A 13698-nucleotide genomic window follows, 5' to 3' on the forward strand; every position below is an offset into this window, starting at 1 on the left:
CAAGCCTTTTTAAGGCATTAAGAAATAATTTTCACGTGTGAAAAACGTTTAAATATGTCATTTTGATTACTTTTAATGGTTAAAAGTATAGTTAATGGTTAATAGTAAATGGTTATTTCAGTATAGTTCAATGTGAGAATTTGATGTGAGAAATCAACACCTTGTGCACATCAAGTGTGGGGTCTTTAATAGCAGTTCAGACAGAAAACTATTTAAGTCTCCAATAACAGTTACATCTGTCAAGTAATTTTAAACAGGATGGAAAATTGACATTTAAATTACTTGGTATAAAAGAGCTCAATACAACAATTTCACTTATATTACTGAATGGTTTGATGGTCTCATTCCTCAAATAACAGAAGATAGGACTTGAGATCAAAGTACGAACTGAGAGACATTCAGACAGGAATATTAAACACAGTTCATCATAACGTCACTGAAGACAGTGTTACTCCACATTGGTAAAACAGTTCCCTGCACAGAGTCTGTCGTGTTTTGCGATGAGTTGATAGAGTTTTTTTTATTGGCTGATCCGAGTTAATTTGCTCTGTTTTTTAGGAGCTTTGGGTTTTCGCGGGGTCTTGTGAAATTGACCCGCCCGGGCCGCTTTAAGCTCCGCCTCCCACTGCTTCTTCACCAGAGTGTACAGCCTCATAGTGGCCTGAGCGTCCTGAACCTGTGATGCACACACAACATTAAACTGATTAAAAGCGACACCAAAGACATTTATGCAACAAAAGATTTATCAGCATATTAGAACGATTTCTGACAGATCATGACACTGAAGACTGGAGTAATGAAGCTGGTAATTCAGCTTTGCATCACAGGAATAAATTACATTTTAACATGTATTCAAATAGAAATCATCTAATTTGAATTGTAATAATATTTCACTGCGTTTTTGGTCAAATAAATGCATAAATCTTGGTGTACAAAAGAAACACCTTTCAAAATCATTAACATTTCTTACCAACCCCAAACTATGCTTTAATTCCTTATCTTGTATTATATGGGAAAAGATCAAGCCATGCACTTTGAAATACAGTGTTTGTCTTAGATGTTGATGAGAGACTTACAGATGAATGTTCACCCTGCTGGACTTTAACATTGAGAATCTCCTTGCATAAAACCCGCAATGCAGGACGAGCGCTCTGTGGAAGAGGACATGAGGGGAGACATTGACAATTAAAATTTGCATATTTATTTATATAATAATAATAATAATAATGATTTATGAAGTTGCCAGCAAATTGTATTACATACCTTTACTCTCTGCCTAAACGGTTTGTATTTCTGTGTGTCTCTGATCATTTTCTTGGGATGACCCAGCAGCAAAATCTATGAACAAGACAACGGTGTTTAAAATAAATCTGACATTGGTTAAAGGAATATCTCATCTGAAAATGTCATCATTAGTCACTCTCAAGCCATTCTGATCCTGTATGCTGTAATATAGCCTAGTTTGGTGAAAGAAAAAGCATACAGGCTTGGAACGATGTGTGCATGACAATGGCCTTTTTTGTGTGTGTACTGTACCTTTAAGTCATTGTGAATAGCGTGTCCCACTAATACTCTTCCTTCCAGAATCTGAGCCACTTCATTCTTGACTAGCTTGATGTCCTCACCTGTCAATCACGCGAAGAACAATAAATTATCTCATACATGCGGAAGCCTGTTTCCACCACAGAATAAAAAAAGGTAATTGTGACTTTTTATCTCTCAATTCTGAATTTATGTATCTCGCAATCTTGAGCTAACATTTCCCAATTCTGCCATTTTTCTCAGAATTATGAGTATATCTCTTTTAAAGGTCACCTAATTTCACTGACGAAAGGATCTGTCTAAATCACAAGATGCATTTTTCGACAGAAATATTAAAATATATAAAATTGCTAGACGTACAGTTGGAATTGTGACAAGAAAACACAATTTTGAGAAAAAATTCAGAATTACAAGATATAAATTTTGAATTTTAAGAAAGTCAGAATTGTTATAAACGCAATTTAAAAAAAAAAAAGGACAAGAATTGTGATGTTAACTCAAAATTGTGAGAAACAGAGGCAGAATTGTCTCAAACACAATTTTAAGGAAAAAAAACAGAATTGCGAGATATTAACTCAAACTTGCAAGATATAAATTCTAAAATTACATGAAATACAGTCAAAATAGTGTTTCGATGCAATTTTGAGAAAAATATCAGAATTGCGAGATGTAAACTCAAAATTGCACGATGCACACTTGAAATTGCGAGAAATACTTATTTTCTTACACCATTCTTATTCTATAAAAACAACCATTTCATCAAATTTGTAGTATTTTTCAAATGCAATAGAGACTATTATGAGAGGTCCTTGACACAATTTGCATTGTTAATAAGCGCTATACAAATAATAGTGACTTGACCAGACCGTTTTCGATGTCCGCCGGTCTGATTCCACTAACAGCCGTCCTGTAGTCCGTAACCTTTTCCGTGGGTTTGACGTATTTATCGTAGATGCATTTCCCAAAGTGGTTGACGATGGAGACTCGCGCTAGAATGCTGTCCTCCCCGTCACACCCGACGCCCACCATCTCACAGTCCATAGCGACAGCACGGGTCAATCTGAAATCAGCCATAAGATTACATCACTTTCCTTCAAAACCGATGACTACCCAGAGAGCTGCAGGTGTCTCACCCCTCAAACGCATGCTCTTTCACCAGCACTTTCTCTGTGATTTCTGCGCTGGACTTCAGCATTCCGCTGCGTTTTCGTACGATGTCTGCAGCCTCGGGCCCCAAAGCCTCCTCAATGTCATCAGGGTCCACGTCATCAAACCAGATATCAGGCCTACGAGAAAACAGTGTTTAAAGAGGACCGCATGGAAGCTTGAATCCACCATGAAACAAAAATAAATGAATAAAAAAGGTATTTGCAACTTCTTTCTCTCAAAACTTCTTCACAATTGCTATTTACGTCTCACAATTTTGACGTTTTTTCAATCAGAATTCTGAGTTTCTCTCACAATTCAGACTTTTTTTACATTTTACAATTTTGACTTTTGACTAAATAAAATAAATCATTACTATAGTGCGTGGAAAAAGACATCATAATTTAATGTAAAAAAATATATATATTTTCCAAATAATATTTGACATATTTAGAATATCACTTTTGACTGTATAAATTAATATAAATAATACTGAATATAAATATAGCTGACTTTCACATTTTAGGACGGGAGTCCCTAGCACGAAGATAATCACATTTTGGGGTTTCAAATTTTTCTTACATCTTGCAATTTCGACTACTTTTCTCAATATTCTGAGTTTGTCCTGAAATTTGTATTCTTAGAATTTATATGTTTTTATAGAGTTTATGTGTTGCAACTTTTCTCTCAAAATTCAGTTTTTCCTTGCAATTCTGTCTTTTTTTCTCTGAATTCTGAGCATCTTGCAATTCAGTTTTTTTGTTTCAGCCACAAAATTTAAATCAAATAAAAAAAATTACAACTTTTTTTCTCACAATTCCGACTTTTTGAATCAATTGAGAGTTTACATCTCACAATCCAGAATTTATATCTCGCAATTCTGATAAAAATTTATACAAACTCAAAACTGTGAGAAAAAAAAATCATTTGTGAGATATAATTGCGTTATTTTTCTTTCTTCTTTTTTTTTTATTCCATGGCGGAAACAAGTGTCCATAGGACAGTCCTATGAAATGAAACAGCATTAAAATGCACACATACTCTGCTGTTTTCTTTTCCGACTCCTCGACTTTATTCTTTTTGTTCATTGCTTTCTCTCTTTCATCCTCTCTTTTCCTCTTCTCTGCTCTGAATTGTTTGTGTCGGGTTGAGTCTTTTCCGTTCTGTTGGTCTGCATCTTTTTCTACTCTTCCAGATGTCTCAGAAGCAGGTTTGACAGTCCGTGTGGGTTTTTTCAAGCGTTTATCTGATTTATGAGAGTCTTTGGAAACTGACGGCGTCTTCTGAAGCAGCTTTCCTTTAACGTTTGCATCTTTCTCCTGTTTTGTGTCTTCATCCTTCTTTTCAGGATTTGCAGCGAGAGTCTACACAAAGCAAAATGTAAAAACAGCTGACATGTATTTCTCATTGAGAATTACTAATACAGGAATTCAATATGATTTTACCATGGTAAATAATTCTTACCTGCAGTAACTTCTTCCAGTTGCACGAATACTCTTCAGCTTTTGTGGGGGGTGTAATGTTTGGCTTTACAGTTGTTGGTTTCGTTTTCTTCTTAACAACTGTTTTTGTATCGTAAAAGAACGTCTTTTTATTGTTTTCAGGTTTCTTTTTCTTCTTATGTTTTGACTGACCATTAGTCTGAACACTTTCTGCATGTTTCTTCAGCTGAACTTTAGACATCTTAAGGTTTTATCTAATTAACCTAATAAATAATAAAGCACTAAGGTGTTAAGCTTTTTCCGATATTACACTGAGCACGAATTTACTAGCAATAATGAATTTCTCCAGATGTTTACATGTTATTTTAAAGCTTTCTAGCGTCAACGCACACCCGTGACATGCATGGCAACGCGGAAAATAGTACATATATGTGGAAAATATCACACTATAAGAATATATTAGTTTAAAAACGTTCAATACAAAAAATACTATAAGAACTACCTATAACTGTACCATGAGACAACCATGCTGATGGAACTTTCTGTCGCGTGTGTTACACCAATAGGCTCCGTGCAGGAACTGTGTGCGGATGAACGTTCCGCTCTGTGTTTTGATTCAGGGGTTTTCAAGCTTGTGCTGGGGGTCCATGGAAAAGTTTAGAAAAATCAGTGGAGGAATGTAAAAATAGATTAAACTAAATAAACAATTTGATTGAAGTAAACCTTAAAAAAAAAAAAAAAATTAATATTAAATAAATAAATCAATAAATGGAACAGCATTATAGTAAGTAGGAAAAAACTTTTCAAATAATATTTTAAACACATTTATATTATTATTTTTTTTAGAGTATAATTTCGGCCTTTATATGATGAAAAATATGAAAATATATCGCTACCTTGTAAATTTTAGGATGAGGGTCCCTCGCATAAGTATGATCATATTTTGGCGTTTAAAAAAAAATACTGTTTTGGTCAATGATGTTACACTAAAGAAAAAAAAATGTTGAAACTATTTTCTCTCAGAAATTACAAGTAAATTTCACAAAAAATTACAAAGAAATGGTAAGTAAAACATTGAATTAAACATGAAATTTAGAAGTAGATAAACTGAAATAATATTTTCTTACATAATGTACTCCAATAATCTTTATTTTATTTACAAAAATAATATATATATATATATATATATATATATATATATATATATATTAACAGTGTATGTCCATTTATGTTTGAATTTAATAAGTTATAAAAATATAAAAATAAAAATGTATTCAAATCTTATTCATGAATTCATAAATGATGCCTTTTTCAAGATGAATATGTTTCAGTCTCTGAATTAAAAGTCACGTCCATGCCAAAATGTCTAGGCCAGGATGTCAAAAAAAGGAAAAAAGCTTCAATAAAAGCCTGTATTTTGGCAGAATTGATCTTTTATTTATTAGCACTATCATAAACAAAAGGTGTGCATTCATTTATAATATGCAAATAAGCAATTTTGTCTGTAAAAATCTCAGGAGATAAAGAAAACGTAATAAAAGTCTTTATTATGCACATCATTTACAACATAAAATATACAGAATCACAAATAACTGTGCTTGTCTGTTACACATATGTGACCCTGGACCACAAAACCAGTCTTAAGTCGCTGGGGTATATTTGTAGCAATAGCCAAAAATACATTGTATGGGTCAAAATTATCCATTTTTCTTTTATGCCAAAAATCATTAGGATAATAAGTAAAGATCATGTTCCATGAAGATATTTTGTAAATTTCTTACTGTAAATATATCAAAACGTAATTATTGATTAGTAATATGCATTGCTAAGAACTTAATTTGGACAACTTTAAAGGCGATTTTCTCAATATTTAGATTTTTTTGCACCCTCAGATTCCAGATGTTCAAATGGAAAGCTTATTTATTCAGCTGTATAAATCTCAATTTCGAAAGTTTTGTGGTCCAGGGTCACATATTTTTAACTGGTAGGATCCTCAGACTACAAGTGACACAAACGCTAGAGAAGAACGGAAAGAGTCTCTCCGTAAAGGCTGTTGTGAATGAGCACAGATGAGTGTCGGTTACAGGATCAGAAAAAGACACTTTTCCTTGATCCCAGTCGAGTAAAACTCTCACCCTCTGCAGCGTCTCTTTAACACTAATTGGAGTGTAGGCTTGGTCCTGGTAATATGAGAAATATTCTTTCTTTTTGTACCACACGCACCAGACATCTTTGCCAAAGAACGTAAATCCCTTCCTAGGGTTGGATGCTGTGGTTATTCCTACAGTCCAGTGTGTGTTGTCGCCAACCTCCACATCCCAGCAATGTGTTCCTGAGATGAAGCCTTCAGAGCCCAGAACACACGGATAGACGTCGAATCTCTCTGGATTAGCGGGACAGGCGTGAGTGTCTGGGCTCCACATCAGACCGGTCAGATCATCACACAGCTTGAGCTCGGGATGTGCAGTGTTGGGGTCCAGAACCACAGGAGCTGATGAGACAAAATAATCAAGAGTTAGAGATAGTGTTGTAGTACTCGAGACTGGTCTTGGTCTTGAGATCATTAATGTGATTGGATGTAAACTTCCTGCTTCAAATGCAATCGATAACTAATTAAATAACTAAATAACAAAAATAAATCATTTGATTTATACCACACTGTAAAAAAAAGTTGAGCCAACTTAAAATTTTAAGGCAACCAGCTTCAGCAGATTTTTGAGTTTGCTCAACTTATTTTTGTGGGAGATTCTCACATTTTTGTTGTAGAAAGTTAAAACGACAAGTTGAGAAAACTCAAAAATCTGCTGAAGCTGGTTGCCTTAAAATTTTAAGTTGGCTCAACTTTTCTTTTTTTTTTCCCCTGGGTAATGAGACACATTTCTCAATTCAGTTTTGATCTCATTTCAATTTGATTTGATATCGATTAATTTGGATATATAGACAATCAGGTACGGTTCATGTCCACTTTTTTCAAGGAACAAATCTCTCTGTACTACAAACTGTAAACTGTACTACAATAAGCCCTGTCCGCCGGTAGCTAGATTAGTAAACAAACATTTAAATTGCACACAAGGCAGTTTTTATAATAAAAAAGAGAATAGGCTATAATAACTGTATGTTCCTGCAGTTTAATGTTGAAATAGACATTTAAACAGTGTGTGTCATAACTTGTTTTCATGATGAATTTATTCAATTACATTTGAAGAACGAGTTAAAATAGGCTATTGAATTATATATTCATTATACAATGAATATAATGGAATATAGTGCATATATTCAGCAAAATTCTCCTTTCTTGAGTTTATTTTTCTAGCTAACTGTTGAGTTTATGGTCATTGTCTTTTCTGAGGTAAATGTGACGTCACGTGACATTGTTTACATTTAGTCATTTAGCAGACGCTTTTATACTTACAAATGAGGACAATGGAAGCAATCAGAATCAACAAAAGAGCAATAATAGCAAGTGCTATAACAAGTCTCAGTTAGCTTAACGCAGTACACATTAAATTATAGGCTATAATAGATAAAAAGAAAACAGATAGATAGAATAGAAAAAGAATAGGCTACAGAAAGCTTAGAGGTCTTCTTCATTGACGTCTTTCCACGATTCAAAAGTGAGACATGAAACATTTCAGTAAGTTGTTGTTTCTTTCAACCTTCTGATGTTCATTCACGTTTATTTCGTGATATAACAACAGTAGTAATAGTAGGCTTATCGAGGAAGAGATGATCAGTGACACTTGAACTGTGGGTAATTTGTTATTATTATTTATTAAACAGCATCAAAACGGTATTGTTTGAATTTCGCAAATAAAACTTACAGAATTTGAAAGCTGAGACTTTGTTTTATAGTAAAAGCATAAAAACTAATAGAGAATAAAAACGACAATAATATTATAGATTTTTATAATGACTTTATATAGACCAGTGATAAAAACACAAAGCCTTCTGCCATTGGATGGGAGATGCACTAAAAATAACATTTTATTCATGCATGTACTGAAAACAGCATAGATCTTGAGATTTAAGAAACGATATCGGTTCATCAAAATGAGAATCGTTCTATGCGAGAAATCAATATTTTTTATTTATAAACCCAGCCCTATAGTAGCTATTTATACTTAAAGACTCACCGTTTTGGACAATATCTCGCATCTTCAGCCAGACTCCAAATGTCAGGTTGCCCAAGTGGTTTGCCACATGAATCAAAGCCGCAGGACTCATGTGAGGCTCCTGCTGCGGGCCCCGGGCTCTGGAAGATCAGTCTGCAGTGGGTTTGAGTTCACAGTCATACGAAGAGAGTGACAGGAGGCTGAACACTTACCTTTCCATTGTGGCTTCAAAGTTCTGGAAAAAAGCAGAAAATTATTTATTATCAGAGCACTCAAAGAGCCCCAGAAATGGGGAGTGCTAGATAACTTAAAAACAATTTAATTCATAAATTATTATTAATATATTAAAATTACCGATTTTTTCATTTCTTCAAATATTGTTAGAATAATTTAAATAAAAAAAGGTTTTCCTTCAAATATTGAGTTAAATTCTAAATAAAAATGCTACAAAAAAAAGAAGATATAAACAGACTTTTTTTTCCCCTTCAAATATTGTGTTAAATAAATATAAATATGAAAAACAAAGAAAATTAGTTCAATATTGTGTTTAATATAACTCAAATCTAAATTAAAATGTTAAAAATAAAGCTAAACTGACATCATTTTGTTCCTTTAAATATTTAGTTAAAATAATATAAATAATAAATAATTTAAATATATATATAAAAGAGGTCTAAGGGGTAACAAAAGCTTTTGGGGCCCAGATGGTGTAGTTACAGCTTCTACAAGCAGGGGCCAGCAGTGCCATGCTAACCAGCCAAAACATGACCTCTTGATTCCACCTCCCATCATTTTTTTTTTTTTTTCATAAATTAAATGACATCAAATGAATCTTTGTACACATTGTCAGAATTTGTCAGACATTGTCAGTTCTCACATTTAGAAACGTGGCATCTTTGGCTTTCATTTGCTCCTTGATGTGTTTTATGGTGTCTGAAAGAGCTGAGATCTGTGTGTTCATCTCCTCCAGCTTCTGCTTCATCATCTGAATCTTCTGCTCCTCTTCCTCCCACAGCGCAGCGATTAGTGCCTCTTTTTCATCGATGAGGAACTGAAGAAGCTTCTTAAACTCCTCATTAATCAGACGCTCTGTGTGCTGAGCTTGAGTCTCAATGACAAACAGAAATAACGTTCAGTTCAGTTTTGTGTTGAGTGTGCTGAAGGGACAGTATTTGACAGTGTATCTTCACCTGGATATGTTGAACTGCTTCCTCACACTCTCCTTTTACTTCCTCTGTGTTTTTGAGCTTTTCTTGTAAGGACTTCAACTTGATACTGAGCTCCTCCTAGAATTTAACCAAGAAAAAATGAGAAAATCCTGCTGCATGTTATCCCAAGTCCAAAATATCCATATAGGAATGTCAACATGATTCAGTTTTTTTTCTCCAAGATATATCATAAACACACTTATGTAATTTGTCATTTTTAAATGTAGTGTTTTTTTTATATTTGATATATATATATATATATATATATATATATATATATATATATAACATTTACTGTTAAATTGTTTAATATAATTAATACTAATATAATTAATAGTAACTTAATATAATAAGAAGTATTGATAGTGTTGTTGGTCATATTGCTTATTTCATACATACATACATACATACATACATACATACATACATACAGACAGACAGACAGATAGATAGATAGACAGACAGACAGACAGACAGACGAACAGACGAACAGACAGACAGACAGACGAACAGACAGACGAACAGACAGACAGAACGAACAGACAGACGAACAGACGAACAGACAGACGAACGAACAGACGAACGAACAGACAGACGAACGGGCAGACAGACAGACGAACGAACAGACAGACGAACGTGGTAGCCAGTGCAGGGAGATAAAGAGAGGTGTAACATGGGCTCTTTTGGGCTCGTTGAAGACCAGTCGTGCCGCTGCATTCTGAATCATTTGTAGAGGTTTGACTGTATTAGACGGAAGTCCAGCCAGAAGAGCATTGCAATAGTCCAGCCTAGAAATGACAAGGGCCTGGACAAGAAGTTGTGCAGCATGCTCTGTCAGAAAGGGCCTGATCTTTCTGATGTTATATAGTGCAAACCTGCAAGATCGAGCAGTTTTGTAATGTGGTCTTTGAAGGTCAGCTGATCATCAAAGATTACACCAAGATTTCTGACCGAAGTTGATGGGGTTATTGTTGATGAACCTAACTGGATCGTGAAGTCATGCTGTAGAGTCGGAGTGGCAGGGAGGACAAGAAGCTCAGTCTTTGCCAGGTTGAGCTGCAGGTGATGTTCTTTCATCCATGCCGAGATGTCCGCCAGGCAACCTGAGATCCGTGCAGTTACCGTTGGATCATCTGGTTGAAAAGAGAGGTAGAGCTGTGTGTCATCAGCGTAGCAATGGTATGAGAATCCATGTGCCTGTATGATGGGACCCAGTGATGTAGTGTATGTGGAGAAGAGGAGGGGTCCAAGAACTGATCCCTGAGGAACCCCAGTGACCAGTGTATGTGCTTTGGATACCTCACCTCCCCAGGCCACCCTGAAAGACCTACCAGTGAGATAGGATTCAAACCAGCGAAGTGGAATCCCAGTGATGCCCAGTGATGAGAGGGTGGACAGGAGTATCTGATGATTGACAGTGTCAAAAGCGGCAGATAGAGCCAGCAGAATGAGGACTGATGATTTGGAATGGGCTTTTGCAATTCGCAGGGCTTCAGTGACCGAGAGAAGCGCAGTCTCAGTTGAATGGCCCTCCTGAAACCTGACTGTTTAGCATCCAGTTTGTCGTTCTGTGAAAGAAACAGTGAGACTTGGTTGAAGACAACTCGTTCAAGTGTTTTCGCTATGAACGGAAGGAGAGAGACAGGTCTGTAGTTTTCTATAAGAGAAGTGTTTAATGTAGGTTTTTTGAGCAGTGGGGTTACCCGAGCCTGCTTGAACGCAATGGGGAAGTTACCTGTGAGTAGGGATGTGTTGATGATGTGTGTGAGTGCAGGTAAGAGTGTGGGTGAGATTGCTTGGAGAAGGTGTGAGGGGATTGGGTCAAGAGGACATGTTGTAGGATGGTTGGAGAGGAGAAGCTTGGATACTTCAGCTTCAGTGAGTGGACAGAAAGAAAAGATGGGAGTTTTAGCAGTGGATGTGGTAGGGTGAGGGTCCTGTGTGCGTGGAGGTGAAAACTGACCACTGATTGATCTAGTTTTGTCTGTAAAGAAAGTGGCAAAGTCATCAGCTGTAATAGAGGTGGAGGGAGGAGGTGGAGGGGGACAGAGGAGGGAATTAAATGTTCTGAAGAGATTACGCATGTCTGGAGCGCTGTCGATCTTGTTGCGGAAATGTGAGGATTTGGCAGTGTGGACTTTAGCAGAGAAGGATGTGAGCATAGACTGGTACCTACTGAGGTCCGACAGATCGTTTGATTTGCGCCATTTTCTCTCTGCCGCTCTGAGTGTAGTCCGATGTTCACGAAGAACCTCGGATAACCAGGGGTTGGAAGGAGCAGCCCGTGCGGGCCTAGAGGAGAGAGGACAAATGTCGTCTAGACAAGAGGTTAAGGTAGAGCATAAAGTCTAGACATAGATAGATAGACATATAGACAGATAGACAGACAGATAGATAGATAGATAGATAGATAGATAGATAGATAGATAGATAGATAGATAGATAGATAGATAGATAGATAGATAGATAGATAGATAGATAGATAGATAGATAGATAGATATTCATAATTAATTTGAATATATTAATAAATGTTTTGTTTACACACACACACCCACATATACACTATATATATATATATATATATATATATATATATATAGTGTAAACAAAAAACTATATTAATATATTTGATCATATGTAAATTTTAATAATTATTAAATTTGTATTTGCATTTTAATTTTAAATATATTTAATGTTAATAGAAATGTATTAAAATTATTAAAATGTATTTAATATATTCTAATACATTGTATATATATATATATAATATATATATATATATAATTATAGTAAAGACAGTTATATATTTATTAATTTACATATATGTATAGATTTTTAAATTAAAATACATTTATATAAAATACATAAATTACATTTTAATTATAATATATATAATATATATATATACAGCATATATGTAAATTAATAAATATATAATTATGTCTTTATTATAATTATCATTTACATTATATACAAAATAAAAATGATTTATAATTTCTTCATTTGTATAGCAAGGTATTGTTCTGCATTTGAATCGTTTCTTACCTTGTAAGATGGAAGAAGTTCACAGATTGTCCTGAATTTGTGCTGATTGTGTTTTTCTGAATCTCTGCACACTAAACACACAGACTCTTTGTCCTCCACACAGAAGAGTTTGAGTTTCTCACCATGCAAATCACAAACCTCCTCGACGTTCAAGAAGGACTCACACAGGTTCTTCAACACAAGATTTCCAGGAGGATCGGTTTTAGAGGATCTTCTCCTGCAGACCGGACACTCCTTAGTTTTCTTGGTCCTCCAGAAGTGCTGAAGACAGTCTTTACAGACACTGTGACTGCATGACAGAAACACAGGAGATCTGAAGATCTCACAGCACACGGGACAAGACAGCTCTTCCACCGAGAGCGACTCCATTTCAGTTTCTAAGAACTACAAAAACGAACGCCTCGAGCCCTCTTATTTCCTCATTGTTGTGCTCAGGTACTTGGTAGATACAGCATGACAGGAACAAAGATATAAAGCCACTTCCTGATATGTTTTGTAAGAGGGTGTTTATGATGATCCTGTTTGCATAATCAAACTGAATGCACTGCAAGGATCATGCTAGAAAATAGTGTGCAAACATATCACACCCTAAAATAAACTAGCACAGCATTTGAACTAACATATACAACTCATTTGTTACATTGCTCATTTGTTTTTAATAGAAAAGCCTTTTCCCTCCATGCGTATGAGACCTGGTTATTCATTATGCATGCATTTGTAAAATATCACTTTTGACAGTTTATGACATAACTATACATTAAAATGACAAACTCCAACAAATAGGTCAATATTTGTAATAATTGCCATTTTTACGTTAGACATGTTTACATACAGCCATACATTTTCATTTCATTCAATTAAAAACTAATGCAAAAGTGACTAAAATCATCTAGGCGTGAGAACTGAGAGTTGTTGCTATAAACATTTTATTATTTATATAAAAAAAAGAGCAGTATATATTTTAATTTTCTCATTTTCAAACCCAAACTTACATTTAAAAGGAGCAAAACAAACAACTAATTTACAAAAATAATCATATGGTTAACAGAATATCCAGTGCTAAAAATGTGTTGAACTCGTCTGATAATAATGAAATAATTAAAATGACATGATTAAAAAACTATGAAATACATAAAAAAATAACTCTTCATTGATAGTATGAAAATAGTCCATGTGCGTCAGAAATAATCAGGTCAAACCTA

The 13698-nt window shown here is 34.8% G+C and overlaps 2 protein-coding genes across 3 annotated transcripts; both read right to left on the reverse strand.

Annotated features, from left to right (window-relative positions):
* Window positions 1-138: 138 nt before the first annotated feature.
* rexo4 (REX4 homolog, 3'-5' exonuclease) lies at window positions 139-4728 on the reverse strand. Its single transcript, XM_058758182.1, has 8 exons — window positions 4153-4728; window positions 3730-4052; window positions 2676-2828; window positions 2409-2602; window positions 1537-1625; window positions 1264-1338; window positions 1077-1151; window positions 139-676 (listed from the first exon to the last, which is right to left on the reverse strand). The coding sequence occupies exons 1-8, from the start codon at window positions 4369-4371 to the stop codon at window positions 521-523; spliced, it is 1284 nt and encodes a 427-aa protein (XP_058614165.1). The 5' UTR covers window positions 4372-4728; the 3' UTR covers window positions 139-520.
* A 923-nt stretch (window positions 4729-5651) lies between these two features.
* LOC131529152 (nuclear factor 7, ovary-like) lies at window positions 5652-12952 on the reverse strand. Of its 2 annotated transcripts, XM_058758705.1 has the most exons (7): window positions 12497-12952; window positions 11627-11767; window positions 9433-9528; window positions 9120-9350; window positions 8455-8477; window positions 8264-8382; window positions 5652-6621 (listed from the first exon to the last, which is right to left on the reverse strand). In XM_058758705.1, the coding sequence occupies exons 1-7, from the start codon at window positions 12863-12865 to the stop codon at window positions 6098-6100; spliced, it is 1503 nt and encodes a 500-aa protein (XP_058614688.1). In that variant the 5' UTR covers window positions 12866-12952; the 3' UTR covers window positions 5652-6097. The 2 variants fall into 2 exon arrangements, with proteins under 2 accessions (XP_058614688.1, XP_058614689.1); XM_058758706.1 differs by lacking the exon at window positions 11627-11767 and having other exon boundaries at window positions 12497-12950.
* Between the last annotated feature and the right edge of the window lie 746 nt (window positions 12953-13698).

Source organism: Onychostoma macrolepis, chromosome 21, assembly GCF_012432095.1.
Source record: "Onychostoma macrolepis isolate SWU-2019 chromosome 21, ASM1243209v1, whole genome shotgun sequence".
NCBI classification, from domain to species: Eukaryota; Metazoa; Chordata; class Actinopteri; order Cypriniformes; family Cyprinidae; genus Onychostoma; species Onychostoma macrolepis.

Bases quoted from the DNA above. Each gene is read 5' to 3' on its own strand.
- rexo4 (XM_058758182.1), bottom strand. From the start codon at position 4,371: ATGTCTAAAGTTCAGCTGAAGAAACATGCAGAAAGTGTTCAGACTAAT. The intron at 1,626-2,408 runs GTCTGGTCAAGT...CGTGATTGACAG, and splicing joins ACCGGCGGACATCGAAAACG to GTGAGGACATCAAGCTAGTC. The intron at 1,152-1,263 runs GTATGTAATACA...CCTCTTCCACAG, and splicing joins CGTTTAGGCAGAGAGTAAAG to AGCGCTCGTCCTGCATTGCG.
- LOC131529152 (XM_058758705.1), bottom strand. From the start codon at position 12,865: ATGGAGTCGCTCTCGGTGGAAGAGCTGTCTTGTCCCGTGTGCTGTGAG. The intron at 9,351-9,432 runs GTGAAGATACAC...TTTGTCATTGAG, and splicing joins AAGCAGTTCAACATATCCAG to ACTCAAGCTCAGCACACAGA. The intron at 6,622-8,263 runs GTGAGTCTTTAA...TTGTCTCATCAG, and splicing joins GCGAGATATTGTCCAAAACG to CTCCTGTGGTTCTGGACCCC.